This window comes from Phaseolus vulgaris, chromosome 9, assembly GCF_000499845.2.
Source record: "Phaseolus vulgaris cultivar G19833 chromosome 9, P. vulgaris v2.0, whole genome shotgun sequence".
Lineage (NCBI taxonomy): Eukaryota > Viridiplantae > Streptophyta > Magnoliopsida > Fabales > Fabaceae > Phaseolus > Phaseolus vulgaris.
In genome coordinates this window covers 29,475,636-29,490,576 of record NC_023751.2, presented here as the reverse complement: position 1 = coordinate 29,490,576, position 14,941 = coordinate 29,475,636, and the positions used below count along the sequence as shown (strand labels likewise).

At 33.3% G+C, this 14,941-nt stretch overlaps 1 protein-coding gene across 1 annotated transcript; it reads right to left on the bottom strand.

Moving 5' to 3' along the window:
• Positions 1 to 3,962: 3,962 nt before the first annotated feature.
• LOC137820571 (plant intracellular Ras-group-related LRR protein 7) lies at positions 3,963 to 14,361 on the bottom strand. The gene is made up of 9 exons (XM_068624716.1): positions 14,113 to 14,361; positions 13,387 to 13,454; positions 13,179 to 13,227; positions 12,145 to 12,253; positions 11,951 to 12,036; positions 11,299 to 11,389; positions 10,549 to 10,634; positions 4,444 to 4,530; positions 3,963 to 4,342 (listed from the first exon to the last, which is right to left on the bottom strand). Exons 1-9 carry the CDS (start codon positions 14,209 to 14,211, stop codon positions 4,232 to 4,234), a joined length of 786 nt encoding a protein of 261 aa, XP_068480817.1. The 5' UTR covers positions 14,212 to 14,361; the 3' UTR covers positions 3,963 to 4,231.
• Positions 14,362 to 14,941: the final 580 nt, after the last annotated feature.

Genomic DNA, 14,941 nt, shown 5'->3' with positions numbered 1-14,941 from the left:
TTCAATTTAAACAAAAAAAAAGAGTTTGCTCTAAGGCGTCTAATAGGTGTTGGTGTCCATAATATACATCCCCTGTTTTCAATTCTAAAATGGAACGGAAATTAGCTGAAGAAATTTACAATTATGATATTTATTACGAGCCATATTTGCAGCGACGTTCACAGTTTTATGAGCAGCCTCAACAACAATGTGAACCATATTTTCAACAACCTCAACATTTTAATCCATATTGTCAGCCGTGATATGAGCTACCTCAACAACAATCATATTATCAGCAATACTATTTTGATGAAAGTGAAACACCTTTTCAACCATTTTTTCAAACTGATAATATTACTCATAATCTTGATGAGCCATCTTTAGAGGAGCTGGTGAGACAATTAATGGTAAATACAATCAAATCTCAGCAAAGCATAGATGCTACTCTATCAAAATTAAAAGAGAAAGTTGGTCAATTGACTAAACCATTTGAAGATATTTCTAAGCAAAGTTTGAATTCACATCATGATCCTAATTTAGATATAGAAAATCTTTCCAACTTTGATACATGCTATACTTGTGATCCTGATATATATATGTGTTGAGATTAATTCTGCCATGGCTCGACTTGCTGCCTCGTTCTTCTGACAAGGCATGTACCATGACACCAAAGCATACATCAAACAATGTCTTCCCTGCCAACACAACAAGCCCATAAATAAAAAACATTTGGGATTACTCTAACCCATACCCCTACCAAATAAACTGACTCACTTACTTTCATCTTATGAACACACAATCATCTGGGTAGTCTGCGATAGGCTATCCATATCAGCCCACTTCATTGTTTTTCCTATGTCCTTCAACGCCACCCAACTAGTTAACTGTTTTTCTGTTGAGATTTGCAGGTTATATGGAGTTCCCAAGTCTATCATTTCTGGTCGTGATCTTGTTTTTTAAAGCCGTTTCTGGAAGAAGTGGATTTGCAGGTTACAAAGTTGAAGTTCAGTACCGCGTATCATCCTCAGACAGATGGACAAACAGAAGTTGTCAATTGAACTTTAGAACTTTACCTCAGATGTTTCACCAGTGAGAATCCACGAACGTAGTACCGATACTTGCATCTCATTGAGTTTTGGTACACTTCTTCATACATTTTGCCATTAAGACATCTTTGTTTTAAGCCTTATACGGACAACCACCACCCACAATACTAGACTACTTCCCAGGAACCACCACAAAACCAAATATGGACATGACACTACACACAAATGGTTCACCAGTTGAAAGCTATATTGACACGAACCTAAAAAAGAATGGCACGAATAACCAACCACTCACGACACCATCACACTTTCGAAGTAAATGTTTGGGTTCTTCTCCGTCGTCAAGCTTACCGCCAAGTTTCACTCACTTTCAAAACTCACCACAATCTCTCATGAAGCTTTTTCGACCCATACCCATTAAGCACTATATCGGCGAAGTGGCTATGAACTCCTCTTGTCATCATCCTCACGCATTTACCCAATTTTTCATATATCACTACTTAAACCCTATCACGACCCAACTCTAACCTGATTCTTCCACTACCAGCAAGAGTAAAAAATCCCACCCTCACCAACACCTGATCTCCCCACTTTCTTTCCAGATCAAGAAGTAAGCTCACCCCAACTACATCACACATCTCCTTAACTACAAACTCACTCAGCCCTGCAATTTTAGCATCTAAAGACACACGTCTTTCACCATAGCTCCAATTCCCACCTCCATTGGCACCAATGACAATTGACCTACGTGTTTCTACAAACTTAATTAAACATACCACTGTATACCACTTCGACCCACATGCTTTTACAAACTTAATTAATCATCAAACTATATCCCATTGCCCAAATGCTTTTCTCGTTCAGAAGTTTCTAAACCCAAATGCCAAGTTTCCCATCCACACAAATAGTGCACTTTTGCCCAATATGACTATACACAACACCCAATCCCTTGTCTTCAATCCAACTAACCATTGGACCCACCAAAATCCACACACGAAGCCCATTTAAGCACAATATTAAATTTCCACATCAGCCACTTACTTTGCCCTCTATCCAACCAATCAGTGAGCCCAACGACACACACCAAAGACCATAACTCAATGTCCAACCACACAAACTACAAACGACGCAATTTTCATTCATACCCAATCATCTATAACGAGATTAAGTTTCCCTTCCACAATCATAACAATACCAGCCTTCCCTATAAGCCCATCCACCAACCTTGAAGACAAGGTTCTTTCACAGGAAGAAGCAATTTATAGGCCCAAAGCATCAAAACCCATTCAAAATAAATAAAAAAAGCCTATAAAGTTCAAAGATTTCATCTAGAAAGGAATGAGTTGTCACAATTCTGTTATGTTTTCTGTTAGAAGTTACAACTGTTTCATAGTTATTAGTTGGCAAGGATATTATAAAATGTATCTGTTATTCAAAGGAGGCAAAGAATTAAAATTTTCATATCTTTAGTTAGCTCTTTTTTCCCGGTGGTTTTCCTTACCTGCATCTTTTACTATCCCCAATAACAACACGCAACATGGTTAAGAACCTAATAATTGAAGAATAAAAGAATTGAGAAGTTATTAGTGAAAAGAGGATTGATAAGAGGAATTAGAGAGAATTTGAGAATCAGAGGGAAAAAGAATTTATCAGAGGAAAGTTAGGTAATTTTTCATGCTGAATTCAGCTAATAATCTTTCCATTTATAGTTGTACTTCGTTTTCCGAGTGTTGCACCTAACCTCCACCATTTCACTTAAGCAAAAATTGAGTCTACATATCTAATTTTACATTGGAAATTGCTTCCTGCATCCCTCAATTTGAATCTAAATCTCCATAATTTTCAAAATGACTATTCTACCTTTCTTCAAAGTAACTTCAGGATTATCTTTTTGGAAACTTTTTGAAATACATTTTATGTATTTTGAAATTCATGAAATACATTTTAAAACACATTTTTCCATTACAAGATAAGATTTTCAAAACAAGATTTTAAGGACAAAATTTTAGAACGCATGAAATACATTTTGAAATAAACAAACCTTCTAAAAGGTATATATTACCTTCCACAATGAGTTTTCCAAAACAAACTTTATGAAACACATAAAATGTATTATGAAAAAAACTTCTAGAATAAGTTTTTTTCTTCTTCTTCTAACTACAGCAGTGTTGATGGAGGAGCGACGACAACGGTGATGGCAGCAGTGGGTGAAGTGCAACGAGGGACAAGAGGACAGGGCAATTTAGTTATTTCATCCAATTGTAGGACTGTAGGTTCAAAACTGGGGGTGCAGGAAGTAAAAGCTAAGCCTTTCTTCGTATCTTTATTTAGACAGCAGATGAATACAAAGGAAGAAGATTAAAAATACGACTTTCAGCTTTTTCTCTACTTTATTTCGCTTAAAAAAACGAAGGAAGCAAATTTTTGTGCATGTAACTTTTTGTTCCCTTTCACTTTTATCCAAGCAAACGAGAAAAAAAAAATCGTTTATTTGTCCCTTACGTAATGCAAAATTACAATATTTTTCCCAACAAAATTTGTTCAATGCCTATGTAGAAGAATCTTAAGATTCATACCCGGTCACCAAGGCATCGAAGCAACATCAGTAACATATTTTCCAAAGGCTCACTTGCAATTATTTTTCGTAGATCATTAACAGTAAGCCTTAGTAATTCAGAGGCATTATTAGATATAACAATTTTAATTCTTGACAAAACAAACACCATCTAAGCTTAATGATGTAGTCAATATCTCCAACACTATATCTCCAATTTTCGAAGTAATGCCATTACTTTTGTTCTTGAACCCATCATCTTTACAGGCAAACAAGGAACTAGAGTAGGATAACCACACAAAGCAATAAAATGGATTCTTCCCATTTTATGTAACATTTTCAACTGCACAATTATGCCTTCTTTAAAGGTCTGAACTTATAGCTGCAGAGAAACATATTTTATTATCGACAAAATGACTTCAAATCCCCGTATATGTAAACTTTCAATCCAGTGTTGGATAAGCCTGCATCTATAAGGCAACACTTTGTAGGCAAATTTGGATGGGGCAAAAAAATAATCATATATAATGACAGGAATCTCCACCCACTTGTTTCATATGTGAAAGAAAATCGATGAATTAAAAACCATGTATTCCACGCCACATCCAAAAAAAGTTCCCCATTGTAAATGGTCTCAACAAGCCTGACCACATCATAAATCAACACCCTCATCAAGACCTTTGGAACCGATCATCACATTTGAATCAATTTGTTTGTCAAACTTCTTTTTCCTCCTTGCTTCAAACTCTTGAAACCCTTCCATCTAGATCATTCATCAATCGTTCAATTGTATTGAATTGAAAATTGAACCTATAATTCTATCATTCAAATAGGAGAGGTAAAAAATACGTAACAAGATCATACCTGTTGCAATTGATCCATTGATATAGGATTACCATGCAGTGATATGTTCTGAAGAGCTTTGCAGTCTTTCAATAAATTCAGAGGTGTCTGTCCGAAATGAAACCAAAGTGTCATCAAGACATTTGAAATCTAAGGAAACTGGCTAAAATATAAATTTGTTAGGGTTGGAATTTCTAGAGCCAAACAAAAAATATTCAAATGCGACGGATTTATAAAGAAAAAAAGTGGAAAAGGTATCATTGTGTAAAAATAGTTTATTACCTACAAGATGGACAACTATGATGCCATAGTCCAAACCCATCAACGTGAATTCTAGTTAGTATGGAATATGTAATTCAAAGTCAAAACTACAAGTTAGCAGCTATCGCTAAAAATTATCTCTAGAACTTAACATGTACTGTTAAAAAAAAGCTACATTTCCAAATATCAATTTGGCAATTGTCCCTTGATCGCCTCTTACTAGTGCTCGTAATAATGAATAACTTCTCATGCATATTCGTGGGAATGAAACTGGATATTCCTGATATTCAAGCAACATAAGTTTTCACCCTTAATGCAAACTAATGCAAAAAGAAACAGGAACAAGCCTACCTCTCATCGATTTTACACATCCTTTCAACTACGTAAAATTATTATAGTACAACATATATATATATATATGTATGTATGTATATTAGTGGAGAAGTTAACATGGTGAATAAAAATAACTCCATGAAAAAGGTAAACCACTCATTCAGGTCACTTTTAAGTGTATGCTCTGAATGAAAATCTTGGACTCTTCAGAAGCAAAAATAATAACCAAACAATTCGCAACCAATCATTCAAGTCTGTAAAGTTTATAAAATGCTAAACACTTGACAAGACAACCTCCCACATAATAGTAATCATCTTCAACAGATGATCACTAAGCTCTTGATACCATGTTAGAGTTAAGGGGGAGAGAGAGAGAGAAAAGAGAAACAGAAAAGGATTCTGTATTGATGATTTCTGTTTAATGAAAAGCAAGGGTTCTCGTTTGTATAGACAAAGGAAAGAAACAAAGCTCTTAAAAAACAGCTGATAAAACACCTATAACAAAAACTATATCAAACTTAATACAACACTAACTGACACATACTTCAGAAGCAAAAATAATAACCAAACAATTTTCAATCAATCATTCAAGTCTGTAGAGTTTATAAAAGCTAAACACTTGACAAGACAACCTCCCACATAATAGTACCGATCATCTTCAACAGATGAAAGAAATGTTAATGTCAAGTATATGTTATTATTATTCATCAGTGTTGTAATACTCCTGTGAAAACACTCAGATACTCTCGACAAATCTCTGAATAGAAGAGCATACACTTGATGCGGTATAAAAAAAATTGACGTATCAAGTACGTTTTAAATATTACATGAGTTCTAAAGTTTAAGGAATCCTCTCAAAATCATGTCAAATCTACAACAAGAAGCAAATAAGATTAGGATGTTCAAATTTCATGTATTTTGATAGGCCAAGTTCAAAATCCGGCGATTATAATTCATGTTAGGCAAAGTTTAGGTAGTTCTTTTTGTGCTAATTTTAGATTACATAATTATAATTATAAATAGATTGTGTAAAACATTTGTAAAAGGAAAATAATGTGTTAAATTGTTATTTGAGGAGTTTTGAAGGAAGAACTCCATAGTAGGGAGAAATCTTACGTTTATTTGGGAACCCAATTTTGTTACTGATTGTACTCAAATTTGGCCTAAGCACTACATTATTCTATAATGTAGTCATAATTGAGTGTATATGATGTCAAATATATTAGCAACACAAATGCAGTTCCTAAATAAGCAGTGCATGAATAAAGATAAAAGAAAATAAAAAAAGAAGAGCAAGAACACAGTATTCCAAAAAAGATAACTTCGAGCATGACAAGAGAAGGTGCTCTTACTCAAAAACTGTAGGATATGTCCTTTATTTTTCTTTGTAAAAATAGGAACACATAGTAATTTTAGCATTAGTTGTATTTGGACCTATCAAGCTCAAAAGGAGCTAGGAGGTGCAGCCAAGGTAGTGCAAGGAAGCAAGGAGCAGAAGACAACCATTCAAGCCCAACCAAGGCCCATGCAAAGTTCGACCAAAGCACATAGGAGACAAGGCAAAGAAAGTGTGACCATGGCATGGTTTGCACCTTCCTTAATTCATGCCTAAAATCAAGGGATTAGAATTTATAAAATTTAAATTTCCCTCCTCTTTTATCATTGTATACTTCAGCGAAAACTAGCAAGGTTAGGATTACATTTATTTCATTGTAATTAGCATATGAATTTGAGGATGGTTTGTCTTATAAATAACCATGCCTAGCCTTTGTAAAGCAACTTTTGAGATATATGAAATACAGAGAATTTCAGTACCTTGAGTGTCTAAAAAGCATTCTTAGAGTCTTATTTTGATTCATACAAGTTAAGTGGTGATTCAATACTTGGATCTTGGAGAAGCATGGAATCTTCTTCTACAAGTGGTGCACCATTCTTCTTCCACTCCCAAGTCCTCTCATCCTTTTCTTATTTTCTTTCATTCAATTTGTTCCATTTTGCTAGTTCTTCTTATTCTTGCTTAGGTTTCCATCTGCTATTATTGTTCTTACTCTATATTCAACTTGTAATTTGAATTTAATCGTGAAACTATTTCAGGATAGCAACACAGGAGGATATTCAACTTTTGTTTCTATTATATGTTCATATATATATATATATATATATGTCTATATGCTTCCTAGTATATGAACACAAACACACAAAAATTAGGCTATTATACCCGAGTGATTCAATAATAGCAACAATGGACTAAGGATCTGATCTACTTAATAGAGACCCCAAGGACATCATAATCCTTGGGTAGACCATCGAGGATAAAATCATGGTGTTTTTTTTTTCACCTAGAGGTCCAATACGAATAGAAAGCAAGGAATCAATTATGGCTTTAATATGCCAATTTTGCTGCTTAAAAGTGACAAATTTTAATGCATACAATAATGGACGAAATTATGAATTTCATCCCACAACTGTGAAAAGAATGAATGCATCCAACTAAACAAGGAAGAAGAGATTATAACAACAATGAAAGGAACCATAGAAACATCAAATGATCCAACAACTGCTAGTGTATATAACCTTCTTAGGAGAGATGACAATTTGAAATATATAGATTGAAAATATAGCAAAAGATTTGAAGTCCTTAAATCACTACTTTGACCTGTTGCACTTGCTTCCATAACATGAAGTTAATCTCATCCATTTTTTCAGAAACGTAATGTGAGAAATTTTATGGAGTGCTCCCTCGAGATAAAGATATGTACCAATTGGTCAAATTCTGGTAAGAATTTGCATGCAAAGCCTTTGCTCAGACAGCAATCTCATGATACCAAGAAGAAACTCATGATACCTCTAACAGCGGATCCCGTCAGCTAATAATAGCAGAGATGTAGTTGACTTGGGATGGCATCATCAACTGATACGTTATGTGTCAGAGGCACTTGCAGAGAAAAAGGATGTAATAGAAGCTATAGAAGAAAGAAAAGCTACTAAGAGCCAAGCTCCCCAAGTGAGAGAAATTCTCTTCACTCTCAAAGACCCCAATGATGATCCCTCCTCCATCCAAAAAGAATACCTTACAATAGAAAACACATGCATTTCTAACAACTTCAGAAATTGGCTCACTAGCCCTCCAAAACAAAAAATATTAACAAAAACTATTAGTGCCTAATTGTTTTTGGCCTACATTGATAAACCTTTAAAGGCTTATTTCCAATAAGGTCCTGTTTCCTAACAATTCCACATCCTAACAGATTAGCTTTGTCCTCGTTTCTAACAGTAGGAAATTTGGCATACATTGACAAAGTCAATTCCCAAGTAGCCTCATCTACTGGCTACAATTTTCATAAAACCAACCATTCCTCAACTTCCCCAACATTTTTGCCCTCACGCGTGCTAGCATTGCTTCGGGGTTGGCCATGGTCAAACTGGGAGGCAATGAAGCAACACTGAACCTGCTGCGTAAGGGGGCACAACTTCAAATGTTAGTGCCCAACCATGTTTATCTGTTGCCTTCTTCATGGATTGTGGGCCATATGAAGATGGAATTTCAATTGGCGAATTGCCTCATCGCTATCAACAAAAACCAAAGCTACAAAATCCACTTGGGTCTCCCCAAGTAGAAAGAAAGCACATCACAAACGGATTTGTTCGACCATAAACCACCTCAAAAGAAACCCTTCTTAGTTAAAGTTGTCAGGGGCTATGCCATTTTGCCATAATCTCAAATGAATCTCCTATAATATCCCGTGAGGCCCAAGAACCCACAAATATTCTTGGTGGAAGTTGGATTCGGCCACTCTAAACTACTTGTATCTTGGAAGGATGCATATGCACACCCTTTTCAAATATGACATGGTCAAGGTAGTCAATTAAAGTGAGGCCAAAGGACCACTTCTTGCAATTTGTCTCAAAGGATTGTTGAGCTAAAATAGCTAGGACTTTGCTCAAATGAAACAAATGGGTAAGCAAATCAAGACTAAAAAACTATGTCATAGAAGAAGACAAGTACAAAATAGTAGATGGGAAAATGTTTTTGAATAGTTGAAAACATGGGGAAAATGTTTTTGAATAGTTGAAAACATGGGGAAAATGTTTTATTGTTATGATAATCGATTATGTTTTTAAGTAATCGATTAAACTGTTATTGAGAGGTTTTAGAACATGATAATTGATCATCAGTCTATTTAACCGATTAAAACAGAGCATAATTATGTGTTTTCAGTGTTCTCAGCAATTAACTGATTAAAATCTTGTATAACCAATTAACTTCATTCTCTAAATTAAATACAAAGATGAAATAATTGATTAACAGATGTCATAATCGATTAAAACAGAAAGTGTTGTAACTATTTTTCAAATTTCAGTAAGAATAATTGATTACCAACTTGAAGAAATCAATTAAATACGTCTAAATTAGTTTTCAATCAGCATTTTTTAAACTCTGTAATTAGAACCTTGGTCTCACGCTTTTATACAACGAATACTACTTTGAAAAGCAAATTCTTTGAGATCTTTCATAGCTACTTTCATTTGCAAAAGAGTGCTTACAAGTTTTTAAAAATTCAAAAGGTTGTGTTGTACTGAAATTGCTTGTGAATTGCTTCTGCTGTGATAAATCCCTTGTACTTTCTTTCCTTTCCTGAGTAGCTAGAATGTTCCAGTGTATATCCTCTTGTGTGATCAAGAGTTGATTAGGTTTGAATCGCCTTGAGTGTATGTATTCAAGAGTTGATCTTATGGTTGTTTTGTTGTCTTGTGTTTGCTTGCCTATTGTAAGTGTTTGTACAAACATTTAAAGATAGTGGATTCCAGTTATTCAAAGATTAAATAACTGAGTCTAAATCTAGAATCCTTTGTGATCTGAACCAGTATAAATTTCTTGTACAATCTTTCTATTTCTCTATCTTCTTCAAATTGTTATTGACCAATCTTTTATCAATCTTGATTTCCAAATTAATTACAGCTAGCTATATATATGTATTCTTACTATAATATTTTTGTTAAAAAAGCTTATACATATCTTGGTCCTAATTATTTTAAAATTTATGGATATGATGCCTAATTGTATAAAGTTACCCATAAATTTTATATTCCCTCGTCAGTTTTTTAATTAGTCTCTTTGGATATGTTTATTAAAAACATTTTGTTAATATAAAGATAGATGTGTTACAAGTTTCATCAGATGAATTTAGGTAGTTGAACTCAATAGTTAATATAATTTGGCTAAGTCTTTGTCATTGTTTTATTAAAGCTTCAAAAATACATTTAAGGACTAAAGTACTTGCTTTAAATTACAATAGATAGCAACAAAATTCTAGAGAAGGAACAAAGAAGAAATCAATATTCAACCAATTTTTGCTTTTACAATATAGATGGATTGTCCTTAAAAGATGTCCATCCAATTTTAGAACAAAGAAAAATTCAATTCACACTCACAAAATAAATAAATTATTATAAGAAATGGAGAAACGGTAACATGCTTTTAATCAAGTCTAGAACTTCATAATCTAGACTTCAAAATCACATAAATACTACCTGCTTCACATTATTGTTATCCAAGCAAAGTGACTTCAAGTGAGAGAGATTGCACACTGAAGATGGAAGATCTTCAATAAGATTATCTGAAATGTTAACAAAAAGGTTGAATTAGCCTCAATCAAACACAACATAAAGGCAAATATACATAAAGATGATGTAAATTGTTCTAAAGATCCAAATAATATTATCAGAGAATCGGTCAATCACATGATATATAACCAGTCATCCTTCATCATTAAATATTAGCATAGCATGCCTTGAAAGAATAACCACATATAACCCTATAACTACTTCTAATTAAATTAAACTACACATGTTTGGATTAACTTATTTTGGAGTCATGGGGTGGGGGTTGACCGATTCCTAAGAAATATTTTTAAAAAGTAATCATTCTTGAAAATAACTAAAACAAACATGAACAAACTACAACGCACAAGGCACTCCAAACACTTAAACTTCAAGATAAGATGTCAAATAAGGAAAATAATCTCAAATACCAAGAATACATGCAAAGCAATCTAGTTCAGAAAACCCTAAAACAAAAGCTTCCATTGAAGAGAAATAAAGATCATGAAGGCAGATCCTCCTCTTCAGGTTAACAAAAAAATCTAGCTGAGTAAACACACAACACACATGAATATGAATAAGGAAGCAAGGAAAACACACACACATGCAAATATGCAAACATAAGCATTTCCATGCTCATGAAATACATACATGAATAATTTGTTTCTACATAAAACATACCATTAGCTTGTAACTCTTCCAAAGAGGAGCAACTACCAACAGATTCTGGAAGAGACTGTAACTTGTTATTTGAGACATTCAAAAGCACCAACTACATTATCAAACAATGTATTAGTCTCTAATGTCAAAATAAGGCCAGCATTTCATATTAAAGTTTGCCAAACTATATTTAACTTCAATTTTTTGAGTGCATGGTTATACCAAGCTCTGTGCAAATCATAATCACAAGTCTATTTAGCATAAATTCTGCATTGAATAAGACAACAATATGTGTGTCTGGATCAGAGTTCTTGAATTCTAGAAGTCCTAATTAAAGATTATTCAAGGTTTAGAAGTTCAGCCAATTTAAAGAGTAAAACTTATATTCATTCTCTTGAAGCATTAAGAATTAGAAAATAACATACTACATTGGATGGCACAATAAAATTTGAAGTTTTTTTTCATTATGACGAGAAACATCGTTGCTTACACTAACACATGCATGGCAAGGAGACAACAACCTTTTTGAAATGTCTACACTTAGGATAATTGCAACTTTTCAAAATTGCACAGTCATGAAGCAAATAATCATATCTAGATACAAGTGCACTAAGCATATGGATAAGAAGATAATATAAAAGTTGAATGATATTTAGGTTAAGAGATGTATTACATTTCTCAAACTTCCAATAGTTACTGGCAAGGATGCTAATAAATTCCTTGAGACAGATAAGCGTTCAAGCCTTACTAACTGATCCACTAGAGAAAAAATACATTCAGTTAATACAGAGAAACAAAGAAAAGTTCCACTAAACAAATGCCAAGAAAATAAATAATATTTATTTTAAATAGTTACTTATAGATTACATTCATCAGGTAAGGAAGTAATTCGATTTCCGTCCAGGTTCATCAGTTTCAAAGATTGGAGTTTGCCTAAACTCACTGGTAGTCTCTCGATGAAGTTCTCCGCTAATATCTGTGATGTCAATGCAATTTCAATTAAAAATAGTATTTGTAATCAATCTTTACTATTGTATAATTCTACCTAGTTTTAAAACATTAAAGTGACTACCCAAGTACTACTATGGGTAAAAAAATGAAAGATAGCAGTCCTACCTAACACAGTCAAAAAACATCATGAGTTTCAAAGTAGAGGAAAAAAATCAAAAATTTAACAATCAAATAGTAACCAAACTTGTAAAGGGAAAATAAAAAAACGATAAGATTTGATGGGGAGTTGCGGAAATGAAGCTAAACTTCAGTCTGGCTTGGTCTTAATAACTTCTATTTGTCCCTTTAGTTTATAAGTCCAATGAGTGGTGTAAAAGAAGCACATATGGCAACTTGGATAAGGTTGTACCAATTACAGAGTAAGGAGACAATTATAGTGTTTAGTTTCTTGTATGTTTTGCTAATTAAGAAATGATAATAAATTGTATATATACTTGAGGAAAATACAAAAGAATAGAGAATGAATTTCCATCTCTTTGGACCTCACGATTAAAATAACTTCGGAGATTCTAAATACAATGTATGAGAGGGAAGAAGAGAATAGGAAAGGACATGTCTAGGAATTTGGTACAACACAAAGCACACAACAACTTTTCATTAAATCCTATTAAAGACAACTTACTCAAACCTAGAATAGTTATTTTAAAAATTGTAAGTTAACATACTCAAGTCAACAATAATTGGTAATACCAGTATAAGTATTGAGAAAAGAGGGCCAAAAATATATTGTCATATTCTCTAACAACCTATTTAATTTACTGACCCTCATAATTAAAAAACAACAAATAAAAACCATAAAGAATATCTTAGTTCAAAAAAGTTTATAGGAAATGCTCAAAGAAGCTACCATCTCAAAGGCATAGCTGGATAAAGTAATAATTGGTCCTTACCAAGCGTTGTACATTAATTAACTTGTTGATTTCCACTGGAATGTCAACTGCAGTCAAGAAAATGAATTGTTAATAACAAAGTACTAATCCTTTTAGAGAGAAAACACAATTTTGTTACATGTCAAAATTACCATATCCTCTTTGGATCAATGACATCTTAACCAAAATGTAAGCTAAAAATAAGAAAAGAATGAAAAACCACTTATCTATTCGATTATGCGTCAAGTCAAGAGTGCGAACAGAAGTGTCTAACGTAATAATTTCATCTGGAAATGTCTGTTTGAAAAGGCTGCATGGTAAGTAAGTGTGTTTTAAAAAAATACAAACAAGCAAGCACACAAATACAAATACACAAAGAAATGAAGGAAATTGCCCACACGTATAACAACATAAAATTTCAAATTTTCAAGAAAAGCCACAGACCTCATCAAATGTTTTAACAAGAGTCTGGCATGTATCACATAACAGTATAACATCACTTTTCCAAGAATCAATTCAGACAAAAAAAACACCTCAAATAGTTTCACATTGTAAATAACACAATTCAAACAACAACGAAACAGATGACATAATCAAAGCTTCCAATCTAACACTACCAAACCAGTATACACAAAAGCACATAAAAATTAAATATTCATTAAGGTTTCAAATTCCAATGTTATAAACATATATACCAAGCTTAAACAAGAAGTAAAAAGAAAAAAATATCTTAAGCAATGACTTAAGTGTCATTAACTTTAGACTACAACAGTTGAGGCTTCTGTTTTTTGCCAACAGCATAACATTAACACGAATTCAAGGTTTAAAACGTGACACGGTTAAAACCCCACATGCATCGATCATCTCAACCAACGAAGAAATACAAAATAAACAAGAAAAAAACTACAATCGTGCAAAATCGAATAAGACACGATAAAGAGAGAGAACCGATTACCTTTAATTTGGAATCGCGCAAAGCAACAATTCCAGTGGCTCGCCAACGTGCGATCCTGCTGGCTTTGGTATCAGCGTTTTTGCTCATGAAACAACCCATTTTTTAGGTTAGCAATGAAGAATGACTTGTTGTTTGAGTTTGTGAAATTGATGAAGGGTTTTGCGAGAGAGTGAGACAGTAGCGGAACAATTCTTCGCGATTTCTTGTCCCACCGACCTGGGTGTAGTGTTGTACCCGGGTGGTGTTCGATTGGGCGGTTTTATTTCCCTGTTCGCTCACACAAATGAGCTGACTTTTTTTCTTATACTATTTTCTTTTTCCTTTTTTTTCTTTTTCTTTTTCTTTTTTCTTTCTTTTACATGACTTTTTTTGTGTAACTACTTCCTGCACCCCTCAATTTGAACCAGCACCCCACAATTTTTCAAACAAAATATTTTATTCTTTTTTTTAAAGTGATTTTAGGATTACTTGTTTTGAAAATTTCATGAGCATTAAGAATGGGGAAGTGATTGATCTTTCTTGTCTCTAGGAATAAGATTTTTGATAATCTAATTTAGGTTAGAAAGGTTGATTCTTCCTACACTATATCAATTCACACCTATATTTGTTTTTAATAATTTTAAATTTTTGCTTTTTAGATATTCATATCCGTAAGTTAAATCCCAAAATTATGAATACATAGATTCAAAACTAATATGTTACTTCTGGATTTCATCACCCTGAGAAGCTTACTTGGACAACATAAATAACCTTATGGAGCAAACATAAATGAGTTTTGGATCTCAATTCTCAACACCATTTATAACACATCATTCTGGATATGAAAACT